Genomic DNA, 15,645 nt, shown 5'->3' on the forward strand with positions numbered 1-15,645 from the left:
GGTGTAGATGTGGTGCTGAGGGATATGGTTTGAGGGGTTGAACTTGGCTGTGCTGGGTTAACGATGGGACATCATGATCTTAAAGGTCTCTTCCAACCCAAAAGATTCCATGGTTTTAGGAATTATTTTCTCTCCCAGCAGCAGCTCAGCCACTTATTTTTGGCTGCCTCTCAAGCGGCAATTATTTCAAGGGGAAATAATAATAATAATAATAATGTTAACAAATCTTATTAACTTCAGTTATTATTATAAATTGAGGTTATAATTTGAATGCGGGAAAAGGAGCGAGTTCCCCGCCCGTGACGGACCCCGCTGCCCGACCCGCGCTCTGGGCCGGGAGGGGCAGCGGGGTCCGTCGGGGGCGGGTCAGCACCGCGGGCGCAAACGTGATTGGCTGCTCATGCTTCGAGTGACAGCGTTGGCACCCCCCTCCCCCCCAACCACCACACACACGACTCCCGCAGCGGCGGGGCCGCTGTCGCCGCGCAGTTGCCCGCATCCTGGGCAGCTGTGCCGCCCGCACCGCCGCTATGGGCCGCGGGGCCGCCCCGCTCCGCCGTTTGCTGCTTTCGTTGCTACTTCTACCGACCTCGGGGACGGGGGGACGGGCTGCTGCCTTAGCGGTGGGAGAACCGGAGACAACGGAGGAGCTGATGGAATACCGAGACCCTTGCAAAGCTGGTAGGAAAGCGGGCGGGATGCAACTCCGGGAGAAGTTTGCAAATACGGAGGTGGAGGGACAGGTGTCCCCACGAAACGCTCCTCAGTATCCCAGTGCTACCTGGGACGGGCCCCGGGTTCACACGCCCTCATTCTCCACTCTCTGTCGGGAGCCTCCTCGGCATCTCGCTGCCCTCACCAAATCCCACCAGGCGCCCGGGGAGCACCCGTGCTGCTCCCCGTCCCGCTGAGGCGTCCCACCCGTTCCCGCCCAGCTCGCGCCATCGCTGCGCCGGTACCTTTGGGTTGCATCTCCGGGCACGAGAATACGCCTTGGGGCAGCTGTTAAAAAATTATGCCCAGTTTCCCTCATGTTCCAGCTCTCTTCCTGTTCTCCGCACCTCCGAGGCGGGATCTCCCCTGCAGCGCTAGGGAAATGCCCGGCGGTGCTTTGCGTGTTGCTGGAGTTGTTCTTTCCCACACCCCCCACCCACCGGCCTCCTTCGTCGCAGTCCCCCTCCATCGAAGCGTTCTCAGTGCATTTTTGCAGCCTCCTGGCAGCTGTTTCAACTTGTCCTGGGGTCCGGCGGGCCCGAAGTTGCGGTGCGTGCCCCGGGGAGGCGGGACACGCTGGCTCTTCGCTGGCTGCCTCTGCCAGCACCGGCCCGGGGGCTATCCCGGGTCTCCCCGGCGGGCGGCCGGCCGGCACCACCGCCCCGGGCACCAGCCTCCCCCTTTGTATCTACGTACTTTCGAGTTGTCTCTGTGCGAGTTGCCGCATCCTCTCCAGGAAGCCTCCAGTTTCCTCCTTCATCCCGTTTTTAGAGTTTTTCATTCTCGCATATTGCACTTAGTCGCTCCTGAGTTTGTTGTAACCCTGTTTAACAGTCTGGTTTCTCCAGGAGCTTCTGTCATCCCCAATACTGTAATTCAAAAGGAGTATGAACATAGGTTTTCTCTCTGGAAAACTGGGTGGTACTCCTCATCTGAGTGCTACTCCTTTTGGTTCCTGCTATCAGTGAATGTTGTGACCCTGTGAATTGCTTCTCTGCTGGGAAACTGGCAATCGATACCTTGTTAGTCTTGTTCCATTTACAGATAACTTTGTGCAAAGTCTTGTTTTCCTGATACCCTAGAAATCGAAAAAAGGAAGGAGCTTCTTTGTGTGCTGTGGTCTTGGTCTTTCTTTTAAGTTGCCCCCTGAATGCTCTCCTAGTAGCTGTTCCTCAGTGTTCCTGAGTGATAGCTTCCCTTGTTATCATCTCTCTCCTGGCTGCTTTTAGTGGACTTGTAGCTCTATCTACTCACATAGATGAGCTCTGTCAAAGCAACATCTATCATAGCCCCTCTGTCTTGTATAGCAAGTTGTTTAACTAGCCTTGTATGTGAGCTGTGTTGTGAGTGATGGATTTTATTCCAAAATACAATTCAGTCCTCTTCTGTTCACAGAGTGCTTTTGCATAAAGCATTCCCTTGCATCAGTAAGTCATTTGTGATTTGATTTATGCTTTGAGGGGGGATGGTTAATTCTTTTTAATCAGTACAGGGCACAAACATGTTTTAACTATATTTGTATCTACTTCTGAGTGGTAATGAGTTCATCTCTCTCTCTTTCCAGTGAAACTAGTTGGTAGTGATGCAGCTATGGTTCAGACCTGGAGAGCTGCAGGTACAGTGCTTTGGCCTTCCTATCTGAAAATGTTCTACCCTTGCTGTCTCCTCAAAAGCATGGCATCCATCTGCAGTGTGCCGTGCTTGCTGTTGGTTATTACTATCAGGTAGTATGTGGAGGATGAGGAATGCTCCTTTAAGGACCACATAGAGAATATTTGCTTTGACTTACCTATATCAGACAGGGAGTCTGTGGCAGAAAAAAAAAACCCACATCCCCACCCTGCCATGTGCCTACTTTTGCTCTGAGACACTTCTTTTTTCTTTCTTTCTTTCTCCTGCAGTACCCCCCATCTTCCAGGCTCTCTACCTTTCAGTTCTGCACATACAGTGAGAATAGCCTGGACAGCTAACTGCAGCCTACCTTTGTTGTATATCCTCACCTCTTCCGGTGGGCAGAAAAACTCTTGGTGTTATTCCTATCAGTTCGGTCAGGATCATTCACAGAAATTTCCTTTGTATTCTAATTTCTCAGGGTTTTGCCTCTAATACTTTTCCAATGTCTTCTTTCTGATAGAAAGGAAGGAGCAAACAAGACCTTTGGAGGTCACACTTTTTTAATGTGATTCCTTTTCTGGAGTCCAAGACCAGGCTAGTGTTTGACAGTGCTGGCACACAGTTATCTGCAGTGGAGGCTATTGGACAGTCTATCCCAGCATTGCTTGGGCTTTCCTGTTGTCTAACATGAAGATCCAGTACTAGAGTTAAAGTCTGCCCTTCTCACCTAGTCTGCCTGGGTGTGGAGGACAGTACTGTGCCTTCAGCTTTGCTGCAGCCTTTTGTACCAGTGAATACTGTCACCAGCTTTCTCAAGTTTCAGACTTCTTTTCTGTAGAAGAAAGTGACTCTGGTTCTTTCGATCTGTCCTGGCTGGCTGTGCTTCCTGGCTCTCTGATATAGTTTCTCTCTCTGTCGGCTGTAGCAACGTAAACTGCCGAGCACTTGGGGAACAAGACACTCCTCACATTCCGTATACCTGTCGCTCCACTGAATGACTCCAGGTTTTGAAGTCAGCCCCAAAACAAAGCAAGCATGACTTGTACCACACAGAGCCATGTTAGAACTGCCTCTCCTCCCCCTCCCTGCCTTGCATTCACATCCTTCTTTCTTTTCTAGTACTAGACCGTCAACGGAGTGGGTGTTCATTGCAAACACCATCTCAAAAGGTTAGTTCAGCCAAGACTGATGAGTGAAGACATCTGTTTCTGTAACTGAGATGAGGTGAAGACACCTCTAATGGAGTTGTTGTTCCAAGACAGGCTATATCAGGGCTGTTGTCTAATGCCTCTATAGGAAGTCTGTTATGCTCTGTTTTTCATGTGCTTACAGCAATGACAAGTCTTAACTTCCTTAGAATCATAAAATCAACCAGGGCTGACTTTCTCCACTGGCGGGGCAGTGTCAGTATTTGTCTGGAAGCATGACTGGCGTATGGGCAACAATTGCAGACCTGCTGTGAAGAGCTCAGGTGCTTGGTATGTTTTGTGAGGGAAAGTTTTTGATGGTCTGTGGAAACAGTGGGCACTGTGAGACCATTGCTGCTGTAGGCACAGGGTCCTGCACACAGTCTTGCGGCTTCAGATGGTATGCAGGCTCTTAGCCCATTGTGAAGACAAACTGCTGTTCCACTTACACGTTTTCCAAAGCTCTTAAAACTATAGTGCTTTACTTTTTTGCTGCAGGCTAATGGCTGTGACCCAGAGGTTGTGATGGATTTAGACCTGGCAGGTTACGAAGTGAAAGCTTGCCAGTTCCTCACCCCTGCAGCTCATGCCCTGAGGTTGAGTGCACACTGTTGATGTTTGATCTGCTAGATTGGGAGTGAAAAGCCTGGCACATGCTTCTCTCTGTAGCGTTAGCTAAGGATGCAATAATCTCCAGCAGCAAGGCAGGATGGACAGCATAGGGCAGTAGCCTCCTAAATCATTGCAACTGGTGAGCTACTGGTATAAACATGTACCCAGTTACCAGGGCTGATGTGCAATATCTCCACTGCTGTTCAACCTCTTAACCTGAGCCATCCAGGATTTCCTTCTCCTAATCTGTGACTCTTTTCCTGCCTTTTTGCTAGGGTAGAAAGAAAGGGGCAAATGCCTGAATGGCTGATAGAAGGGGCAGTTGAGCCAGGGCTGAACTATCAGTTTGAGTTGCCAGGGAGGTGAGATAGTGCTGACTCTGTTGGGTGAGTTTTGCTGAGTTTTGTGGCAGGTCACTGAAGCTTTACAAAGGGAATGGTACAAAGGTTTCTGCCCAAGTCTGTTCCGTTATAGATGGAAAAATGCATAAGTGTGACATGTGCTTTGAATAGATCTGCTGCTCGGAAGGTTCAGCTAAGGAAACCCAGTCCAGGGTGCAGATCTGAGTGAGGCTGCCTGACAGACAGGCATCAGTAGGAACCGTGAACACCTTGTAAACAAACCAAGAGCATCCTCCTGGGGCTTCTCAGGAAAACTGGAACCAAAGGAACTAAACAGGTTGTAATTTGTTATGGTAGTTACTTCGGTGCAAGCTTGTATGACCTTTAATTAGTGGTGAAGGGCAGACTCTCTGAAGTTCAAAGTGACTTCTGGAGATGGTGTAGTCTGACTTAAATCAGCAAGGGGAGCTGGAGGACATATAGTAAGGAGAGCTGGGCATTGGATGACCTCCCCTGGATGTTTTCAGGCTCAATGACTCCTTCCCTCCAGCAGCAAGCCTTTGATGAGGCTCTTCTCTACTTCCCAAATCAGCAGGTGAGGTGATTTGGTCTCAGCATCTCAGTTCCTGTGTACTTTGGCTGCTACTGTGGTGCCTCCTGCCTTCTGTGAGATGGAGACGCAGTGTTGCTACCCAAAGCCTGGCATTTCCTGCGGTAGCTCATCTTCCAGAATGAGGTCCATTGAGGGTGTCCTGTCTTGGAGTCCCATGTTTCTGTTTGCTCTGGCTAGGCAGTGACATGTCCCATCTATAGGCTGACTGAGTCTGAACATGGTACAGCCTGCAGGTCTTGACTTCCAGGCCAAGCAGGTGATGTGGTGTTTCTCTGTGCAGGTGTTTGTATTAGGAGACCAGCAGATCTGCTTGCCTAGCCATGTGCTTCTGAGACAGCAGCCAAAAGGGCCTTGGTCTCCTGCTGCCTGTGTGTGTGTCTCAGGTACCCTTCAGGAGGATTTACATTACTGAGGAGAGCCAGGCTAAGGAGGAATTTCTTATAGGTACCAATGAACCTTGCAAGCAAGTTCAGCTTATTTCTGTGAGACTTTGATCAGAGATGGCTTTTGCTCTGGGTTGTGGCTTGCAGTGCCCCTGAGCAGGCAGAGCCTGATGTGGGGAGGATGCAAAATGGGAGTGGAGCTCTGGCAGGGAGATAGCACAAGAAAAGTGAGTTAGTCCCTATGGATTTTGTGCAGCGCTTGGGATGTGAACTTGGAAGGGGAAGAACTGAGGCAAGAGGTATGAAGGAGCATTGTTAGGGAATTAAGCAGTCCCATCTCTCCTCTATCACTAAAGTTGTTAGAGAAGCAGTCTGGTAGTGATAGTGCAGCTTTTCCTGCCAAACTACTGCTCCTCCAAGTTGTGGATGCTGCTTGCACAGTTGCATGTTCCTTCTCTACCTGCTGACTTGATCCACCAGCTTCTGCATGCTCCACACCCTGAGTGCTGTCCTGAGAGGCGTAAAATGTGCTTTGCTGTTGTTCTGTTCCTTCTAGCTCCCCCTTTGTATAGGCACAGTGCCTTTTGTTCTGGAGGCAGTGAATTTCATTTGGATTGTGGTGAAAACGTTGGGAGTCTTGTGCAGACATTTCTGTAGGCAGCTGAGGAATTTGCTGTTAGGAACTGAAAGCCTTGAGAGGGTAATCAAATGAGAAAGGGAGAAAGAGACTATAAAGTCCAGGTTGCTTGAATATTGCTCAGGTTTTGAGTGGGATGGAGATGCTGTTTTGTCTATCGAAAGCACAGATTTGTCACGTTAGCAAGACAACTTGAAAGCTCTTTGTAGGCCACACTGTGGATACAGCCTACTCAGATGTGGATGAGGGCCTTCCTGTAATCTCACAAGTTGTCCTGCTTGCTTTGGCAATGGCAGGAGCACTGGCAGAGCATGTGCCAACCTGCCCTTTATTTCAGAATCTTAGATTCCTGTGGAGGAATTTCATTTGAATCTTATAGATTTTGCCATGAGGGTTTGAAAACTCTGAGCTGGCTTGGAAAGCCTAAGTGTGGCTGTGTTGAAGATACCAGTGCCTCTGGCATGGGGTTCTGTGGTGTAGAGATGGTGGCAGGAGCCAATATCTTACTCAAAGGCAGTCAGTAGGGTAGTGGCAGTGATGGGAGCTGAATCCTGGTCTCCTGATGTTAGGAGCTTTTTGGGCTTCCAGAAAATACAGTTTTCTTCCTCCTTTCTTTGCCACCAATACTTACTTGTGTGCTTTGAAGAAAGAATCTGGGACATAAGCTAGCCTGTGGATTCCTTGATGTTGATACAAATATTTATAGAGGAAGGAGAAAACTTATCAGCAATCATTCCCCCTGTGTTTTTTTTCTGGGTAGGTTGCAGGAAGGGTTAAATGCTCAAGGAGGAAGTTGACTGAGTCTTTTTGGGTGGTCTGAGAAAGAATGAGAGAGCAAACTACTCAGTCTTTAATTTACCTGCTTTAGGGAGGTGACAGCAGGTACAGGATGGAAAAACAGGTGGGTGAGGACTACTGGAGATATTTTTTTTTTCTGTGTATTCAGTGATGCAGCCATTTGCCATTGGGGAGGCTGTCTTTTACAGTGAGTTAGAGCTGCAGTGGAAGTTCCCTCCTCAAAGGGAAGTTTTAAGGTTTCTATTGTTATAATCCTAGCAAAGCACAAGCTAATCGCTGTGGCTTAAGGAGAAAATAACAACCAACCATTTTCTTGAAGCTGAGATTCCCAGGCAGAGAAGCCATTAGCCTGGGGAATTTGAGAGCAAAACCTTGTGATCTCTGGGAAAAGAAGCACTTGAGGTCAGGTCTGAAGCCCTTCCAGTTTCTAGCTGTCTACGTGGGATCTGACAAAAACATGCTTTATCTTGGATGCCTTTTGGGAGTGTGTTGGATCTCCTTGTCTTGAATGAGATCATAAAATCCTTTTGGTTGGAAAACACCTTTAAGATCATCAAATCCAACCATTATCTAGCTCTACCAAGTCTGGTGCTAAACATGTCCCTTAGCATCACATCTAGGTGTCTTTTAAACACCTTCAGGAATCGTGATTCAATCAACTCCCTGGGGAGCCTGTTCCAGTGTTTGATAACTCTTTCAGTGAAGAAGTTTCTTCTAATATCCAATCTAAACCTCCTCTGGTGCAACTTGAAACTATTTACTCTTGTCCTATCAGTTATTACTAGGGAGAAGAGATCAACACCCACCTCACAACAACCTCCTTTCAGGTAGCTGTAAAGAGCAAGAAGGTCTCCTCTCAGCTGCCTTTTCTTCAGACTAGACAACCCCAGTTCCCTTCATCAGGATCATCGCATCATCAGTGAGAGATGCAACACTCAGTGCTATACCTACACCTTGGGATTTAACAATAGACAGGACAAGGGCTGGGGAGATTTAGAGCCTCCCCCCCCCCCCCCCCCCCCCTTAAAGAAGGCTGGTAGGGTGGGGAAGGGTTTTTTGGGAGTTGTAGTGGATACATTTCCGCAGAAGGGTGCAGCTCACAGTTTTATGCCCTTGACAAGAGCCTGTGCTGGTTTGACTGGTGAAGACTGTTCGTTCCTCAGGTGTTCTGTGGCAATAAGATTAATAAATCACAGAACACTTGGAAAAAAGGCACTTAGAAACTGTGCTGCAACTCCCCCAGGTTTCAGAAGTTCACAAAACCGAGGATTTTTGTTTGAAGCACTTTCCAGTCATGTAATTATATTCTACCTTCACAGTTGTGCTTTTATTCTGTTCCTGTCCTAACCTCCTGTGTAGTGTGCCTGCACCTTGCTGGACAGCTAACACAAGAACTTGCTGCATTTTATTGGTAAGCCACCTCTTTCTCACTGCTGAAAATGTCTGTGGGTGTCTCCCAGTTGGATGGCTGCTACCATAGTCTGGGCAAGAGCCACACGGCTTCAAATACCCACTGCAGCACGTTCAAGCTCCCATGTTTGTACTTGGGAACACTGCCGGTGCTCTGTACCCGATACACTGGATTTTTTAGTCTCTTTTCTCTAGTACATCCATTTCCTGATATTTTTTTTTCATGTTGCCTTTGCTGCAGAGACCCTTGTGCTTTATGCCTGCTTCCCTCAGTGTTTCCTAGAGGTCTGCTTCAAATGTTCCACTATGTCCATTTTCATGAAGATCTCTTCAGTCCCTTCTCTGCTTTCTGCCTCAGGTGTTCTGCAATATTTCTTCCTTCAGGTTGTGGGGTACCCCATCTCCTCTGCCACCTCAGCAGTAGCTCACACTGTTCTCCCAGTGGTCAATAGGTTTCCTCCTCCTTGCTCACCAAACAGCAGCCCTGTGCTGTGCTGTGCATTGGCCTGCTGCTGTGTGTTGTCCTTGACGAATTAGTTCTGTGCAACTGGCTGTTTGCTGTAATAGGTGGGCTACTGGGTCTTCCTCCTCTTCCCTCTGAGCAACAAGAGAGAAATGGTGGGTCTGGCTTCTCTGAATCAAGTGTCCAGAGCTATCTGTCCAAAGGAGTTGGTGCTGGGACTGGGGAGAACACTGACCCTACAGAGAGGTCTGTATGCTGTTTTTGGAGACAGGCAACTTGGAAGGAAGAAGACACCTCTGACAACACACAGTCTGGTTGTCCTGGAACAAGTATTGCAGGTATGAATCTGGAACAAAATTGCTTTTTACTAGTGCTGAAATGCGCTTTCACTGCTCAGAAGACATGCATGATTGAGCAGAAACTGGCTATTGTTTTGATTCAGCTACTAGGTTGTCTGGTTGTTTTTTGTTGTCTTTTTTCTTTCTTCTTCTTTTTTTACCTCCTTTGTTGAAGCTGAGCTCCTGGAATTGCTGATCTCTACTGGCACCTGTACTTTGACATTCAGATCCCCTCTAGCACTTCCTGAACAGGAAGATTCCCTGTCAATAGAAACTGCTTAAGTGTGCAAAGAAGCCCTTGATTAAGGAACTTTCAGTGACTGACTGCTCTTTCTTGGCCAGCTTGTGTCACCTCGGCTTGGAATGGAGAGAAATGTTTAACTGTGTGTTGAGAATGAAGCCTGCATGAAACCCCAGCCCCTGGTAAATCACTGTCGGGCTTGACTGATACAAGTTGTCAGGGATCCGCAGCTGCTGCTGGTCCACAAAAAAGCTCAGCTTTAGATCCAAATGGAAGTTCACATCCTCTCATGTAATTTTGTATTTGTGCATATGTCAGCACCCAAGCAAAAAGCATCTATTTAACTTTCTCATCTGCAAACCCCAAACCATACCACAGCATTGTAAGGCAGAAGTCCAAGTCTGCTCAGCATCTTATCTCTTCCAGTTGAGAGTTTGTGTTGGAGTATGGTTGAGGCCCTTTGTCTTCTTGTTAGAAGCTGGTTGATATGGTCCTGAATGGTGCCCAGAATTAACCTTTCTCCATGTCTCATATCATAGCTATGGATGTTGTCAGTTTCCCACACCTCATCAGCATGACTTCACAAACAGCATTGTCTGATGAGCAGAATTTTCATTTGCTAAGAGCTTTGACAAAATTAGTTGGTTTGGTTGGTATTTTGCTTGTTGAATTACAGGTGAGAGATTCTGGGAGTTGTTAACTGATTTCAGAGAGCAAAATTTAGAGGAGAGATTTATTTACAAACTGTGGCCCACCTCCCACTTGCAGTGGCTGGACCTGGCAGAGGGGCCTGGCCCTGCTGCAGAGGCAGATGGCATTGAGGTAGTAGAGGACTGTCTGCACTTACGTGTGTGTTGGCAGGATCCTGTGTGATAAAGGCATTGGTTCTGTAAGACATTAGTTTTGCTTTAAAGTTCTCTAGATATGAAAATACTTAAATGCACTGGAGTTGCAAAGCTAAAACTCCCTCTTGCAGAAATGCTGACATTGTCTACTTTGAAGCTTACGATGCAGCTCCTTGGACTTGACAATATGTGGCACTGAGTGATGTGACAGGGAACACTTTCTCAGACAGCCTTCCTGTGCAACAAGCTTACTCTGAGGCTGCCTGAAATGCTGGTAGTAAAGGGGACTTCCGTCTGCATTATCCATGTCTGTCTTGCAGAAGTTGGGTAGTGGGTAGCAAATGAGGCAGCTCTGCAGGAGAATCTTGAACAGCTGCATGCAAAGGTGTTTAAGCTGTACTGGAGTCAAGAGGTCTTAGACTGAGAAACTGCAATTGGTAAATGATTCTGGCAGGCAATGAGAGTACACAATCTAGTGACCCACAAGTTAGGTTGCCTTTAAAAGGCTGGAAATCAATGCACTGTACTTACTGAGTATCTTTAGTGCTATTCCTTAGGTGGCCTATTTTCAGTATCTCGGGCTAGATGTGGGTAGGGGAGTGTTAAAATAGCAAGGGTCTGCACTTCTTCTAGAGATCCTGTCAGTAGGACTCCAGTCAGGAGAAACTGCACTTGGCTTTGGATATGTTTGTTACCTCAGAGGTCTAGTTCAGGCTTCTGTGGCCCCCTGATCCTGCCGTTATCCAGAAGCCTCTCTGTTGGTTTGTCTGCTGTCTGTGTATTCCCAACAGGAGTAAGGCACAGCTCTTTTCCAAAAATTGAGTTTTGAGAAGTTTTGGCCACTGGACTGAGAGCTTTCAGATTTATTTGCACAATATGACTTCTGGTGCAGTCTGATTTTTGTGGGTCTCCATTGCAGTTACTCAGATTAAAGACTGGCAAGGCAGAGATGCTCTGATTCTTGGGTCTGACTCCCTGGGCGGGGGGACAGGATGGGATGGGACTGTGCTGGCCTGTTGTTCTGTTTTGCCCTGGAAGAGAGGCCTGTTTTTTGCTGTGTTGTTAATGCTGGAAGTGTATGTTGCTCAGTGACACTGTGAGCTGCAGCTGGCCCGTGTATCAAGCGGCTGCTGTGTTGTGCAGTTGACCGCTGCCTGGATTTAATCTCTAACCTTTGATTGTTCTTGAAAGCATGTTCTAGGGATTGCATTCCCACCCACATGGCTCCTGTGACCCTTTCCATTTCCTGGGTGTCTAAGTACAGAACAGAAAAGATTCATTAACCTGGCAAGTAACCTCTTTTTATGGGGGAAGTGATTTTCTGTCACGCTCTGTTAGATCCTATTGATTTCTGTTTTTTCCCCTCTTTGGCCTCTTCTGCCATATATTCTCTTCTTTGTCATGCTTCAGTAGGAAAGTGATATGTGATATGCTGGGTTGTGGGGTTTTTTTTTTGCTGTTTCCTGGTCAGAGAGCTGAGGTCTCCCAGGGCTATTGCTCAAGTGCCTAAGTTTCTGCTTTTCTTGGAAAGCTTTGTTGTCTAGGTAAACTGCTGGTTAGTAATGGGACATTGACATGTGGAGTAAAACCTTCTGGTTGCTGCCTCCTTGATATTGAGAAGAGCATGTCCTGTCCTTTTGCCCTCTTTACCAATTGTACAATCCCTCACCTCCTGACAGAGGTGTGACATGTTTGCCATGGAGTCTGCAAGCATGCGTGAAATGGAGACCCTCAAACTGCAGCTGGCTCCTGATGCTTTTGAAGTCCCTTTGACTTTCATAGCTACACCTCTGCTTGGTGTGAAATGGAAGGAGCTGCTAGGTTTGGGCTGTCCCACGGCTTTGTCATTATGGATGTAGATTGTGGCAAGTGTGAAGGAAAGAGGCATGCCCCTGGAGCTGGATGGGAGAGCATGGGGATATCCCCTGCTTCAAGAGATACAAGACATTCTGTGCAAAATTCCACACAGGCAATGGGGAAAGTGTTTTCTTCCCAATGAGTTCCCCTCCTCCTCTGCAGATTTGTGTGTTCCTCCCTTCAGGCAGCCACCTTTATGCTAATGCAGCTGTGGCAAAGATAAAATATTAAAAGGTGAATGCCAAACGCATACTCTGAGCAGGATACCTCAATTTTGAGAAGGCTGTTGCTGTTTACTGATGTATTTGATGTTTAGACAGAGCCTTTCTGGGATTCAAGGCAAGTATTTCACCAGTTGGAGAAACAGTTTTCCTTCCAAAAATACACTTTAATATTTTGTATTAATTTGTCAGCTTTCATGGTTCTTGCTGAATTCCTCTTCTTTGTATATGAATATGTTATGGCAGTCCTGTGCAGACTTAAAATCTAAGGGAACATCATTGTTCCTTTTAGACTTTTGTATTCTTACAGGAAACTGTAGTCTGAAGGTTGGCCTTTGCACTGCCTATCATACTACTGCTCAGGTTCAGCTGATCAGAATGAGGAGCTATGCCAAAATGAGAAATAAAGATCACTGTGGCAAGGTTTGACATCTAGATTGTCCTAATGTCTAGGTTGTCCTAAAGGAAGATACATGAAGATCAGATCCTATTAATTTATAAATCTTAGGCTGCACTGTCCCTAAAATAAGCAGATAAACCCTGAGGGGTCAGCAAAGGGGTACAAGGTCATTTTGTAGTCCAGGCAGACTGATGCACTGTGACGCGGAGTGGAGAGCTGTGCTTCTAACTCTCAGCAAAACAGGTCCTGGCTGTTTGGTGCCAGGCTGTTTGAAGGCTTGCTTTTGTTGTTTGCTACATTATGTGGGAGAATGTGGGACGTTTTTGTAGGGAAAGTGAGTCAATGCTTTGAGTGATGCGCACCAGGAAACTCCTGATCACCTTGCCAGTTTATAGGCTTTGCTTTAATTTGTGAGCATATATGTAAAGAAACAAACCGATAAGCTCAAAAGTCTTAAGAGTGCGTTCAGTCTGGCATTTAAAGTTGTTTTCCTCATTATTTCTTTCAAGGGTTTGAACTTTCAGTTTCTATGGTTGTTATGGTTTTAGTTTTGTTTGCTGTATTTTTTTTTAATATTTTTCTCCTATTCTTCATTAACCCCAAAGACTCCAAACGTACCTTAAAAGAGGGAGCAGTAATCTGTGCATGTTAATACAAGTTGCAAAGTCTCATAGCAAAACTAGGAAAGCTGTTAATTTTGCTATCAGGAGCAACTGGATGTGGGGAGGGCTATGGAGTCTTGGGGCTCTTCATGCTTTGCGTGGACATTTTCTATACAGGGGAATTCAGGTGTTGGAGCTTGGTGATCTCTCCATTGCAGAATTGTTTTCAGAATGCCAAAGCATCCTTTCAGTTAATATGAAGACTGAAAGGATTGTGTTTAGGGGTATGCAGGTCCTCTTTCCTGTGTAAAGAGCAGGTCTCTCGTCTGCTTCATGGTGCTGCTGTATGATGCAGGCAACTGCTCCCATAAGGGCTGAACTGAGGATGCCATTGTCCTTTAGAGAGAGAAATTCTGGAATGAGCCATGTTGTTGAAGGGGCTGGAGATAAGGGATGGGATTGTGTTGCAGGTGGTACCTTTTCTCTCCTGCTGATGGTGAGGCAGTGGGGGTGATGGGTACACAAGTTATGTGCATCCTGAGGCTGTTGTTGTTACTCATTATCAAAAACCTGCCAGAAGCCTCCATTGCACATCACAAGCCAAGGTCCTGGCATTGTCTCCATCCCCCTGCCTTGGCCTGAATTTTGCTAACATGCATGAATGCAGAGTCCTGAAATTCAGGTTCATGGTTCCAAAGTTCATGGTCTTGAGAATAAACAAAAAACTATTGTGGTGGCTGAGAGCTGGGTACCCCATTAACCCAGAATCATGAATATTTATCATGTTGGATTACAAAAGAACATAGAGACTATATTGTACTTCCTATAACTTTATTTCCATGGCATCTTTTCTTGGTGGGTCACTTTAATGTAAGCTTTCCTTATTTAGTAGCACACTTTAAGCCGATTAACTTTTTACTAATAAAATATGTGTTGACTCCCTTTGTCCCAGCTCTTGTTTGTTTGTACCTACACTCCTGTGACAAAGAGTCACAGAGAACTGCTTTAAGCCCTGCTAAATCCCCCTGCTGGAAGCTTTGAACGAGCTGAATGTGTCTGGGGGTGATTTCAGCCTTGCATTTTCTTTCTTGTCCTCTTGCTGCCTGTAAGTTAGGCCCTGCAAAGCAAGTTCTTCTGAATACCTTCTCCGTTTCTGAAACCATCAGTGGTGCTTTGGTAGGAATGATCCAGTCTGTTATTGTTACTCTCTGAGCTGGGGCAGAATAGAACAACAGAGGGGACTTGGAGAAGCTTTCCAGTCATGAAGACTGCTCTGTGGCTCTGCATGTTCAATAGTTTCCCAGCTGGTAATCACATTATTCCTTCCCTGCTTACATACCTTGCCCAGTCATTCAATGCCCAACATGCTGGAGGTTTTACTGTGTCTTCTTTCTAGGAGCATCCTAGAGAGATGATTACATCCTGCTGCTTTACTGAAGGTCCTCTGTAAAAATTCTTTTCCACCAAAGGCAGTTCAGACCAGAACTTAAAAGGTTGTTGAGAATGCAGAGGTATGGATGAGCACTTGGGAAATACGTTCTAAAGAGCTTTTATAAATCTGTTCTATTTATTTGGAACTTTGCAAAAGCTAAAATGATCCCATAGAAACATACTGTTAAGAATGGCTGATCTGCCTCAGAACAAACTTAGTACCCTGTTTCCACTGGGTCAGCAGTAAATGCCAAAGGAGGTGAAAACCAGAGGGATACCTCCAGAAAGTCTCCTTGATTGTAGTAGACTCCACAATCCCTGAGCCAGAGATGGTTCATTGTTTTTAGTGATCTTGGATAGCTTTGTCTTCAACCTGCTTTCTTTTTGGAGCTACACAAGCTTTTAGCCTTCATAGTCTCCTGAGATGAGCAGAACCAGAGCTTAACTTCAGCATCTCTTTACTCTTTCCTTACCCACTTGTGAGTCAGTGTTGCAGAAGTTTGGTTAGTGTTGTCTACTAGTTTCCATTCTTGTCTCCTTTGAGACCAAAGCCTCCCAATTGTTGTCTCTGTCTTGGGAACATGCAGAGGAACATAGCTGCTTTTAATAGAGGAAATATCCATGCTCTGTTACTACAGGAAAATCCTTTCATTAAGAACTCCAAGATCACACTGGTTGGGGAAAGTTGGGGAGATGTTAAGGACAGTTGTATGCATGCTTCAGTCCTCATAGAAATTGCTTAGTGCTTCTCTGCTGCACATTTTGCAGTTGAGTATTGGACCTCTCAGGCTTGAGGGATAATTTTGAATGTGACCATTAACTTACTTGCAGTGGAGAGGGGATGACCAGAGGTGGTGCATGTCATTGCTCCCTCATCACCTTTCCTCTCTGGGTAAGCATCTAACAAATTGTGGTGGGAGGTGATGGAAGGTAAGACA

At 46.4% G+C, this 15,645-nt stretch overlaps 1 protein-coding gene across 1 annotated transcript in view; it reads left to right on the top strand.

The window, feature by feature from the left end:
- The first annotated feature begins 530 nt into the window (after nucleotides 1-530).
- Nucleotides 531-15,645, top strand: part of TLL2 (tolloid like 2) — a 91,216-nt gene continuing 76,101 nt past the window's right edge. Inside the window, exon 1 of the mRNA XM_068139756.1 lies at nucleotides 531-681. Within this exon, the coding sequence (XP_067995857.1) occupies nucleotides 531-681 (151 nt within the window). The remainder of the gene's footprint in view (nucleotides 682-15,645) is intronic.

The sequence above is a fragment of the Melanerpes formicivorus genome, unplaced genomic scaffold (assembly GCF_026170545.1).
Source record: "Melanerpes formicivorus ecotype bairdi unplaced genomic scaffold, bMelFor1.0.p_v2 SCAF_6, whole genome shotgun sequence".
Lineage (NCBI taxonomy): Eukaryota > Metazoa > Chordata > Aves > Piciformes > Picidae > Melanerpes > Melanerpes formicivorus.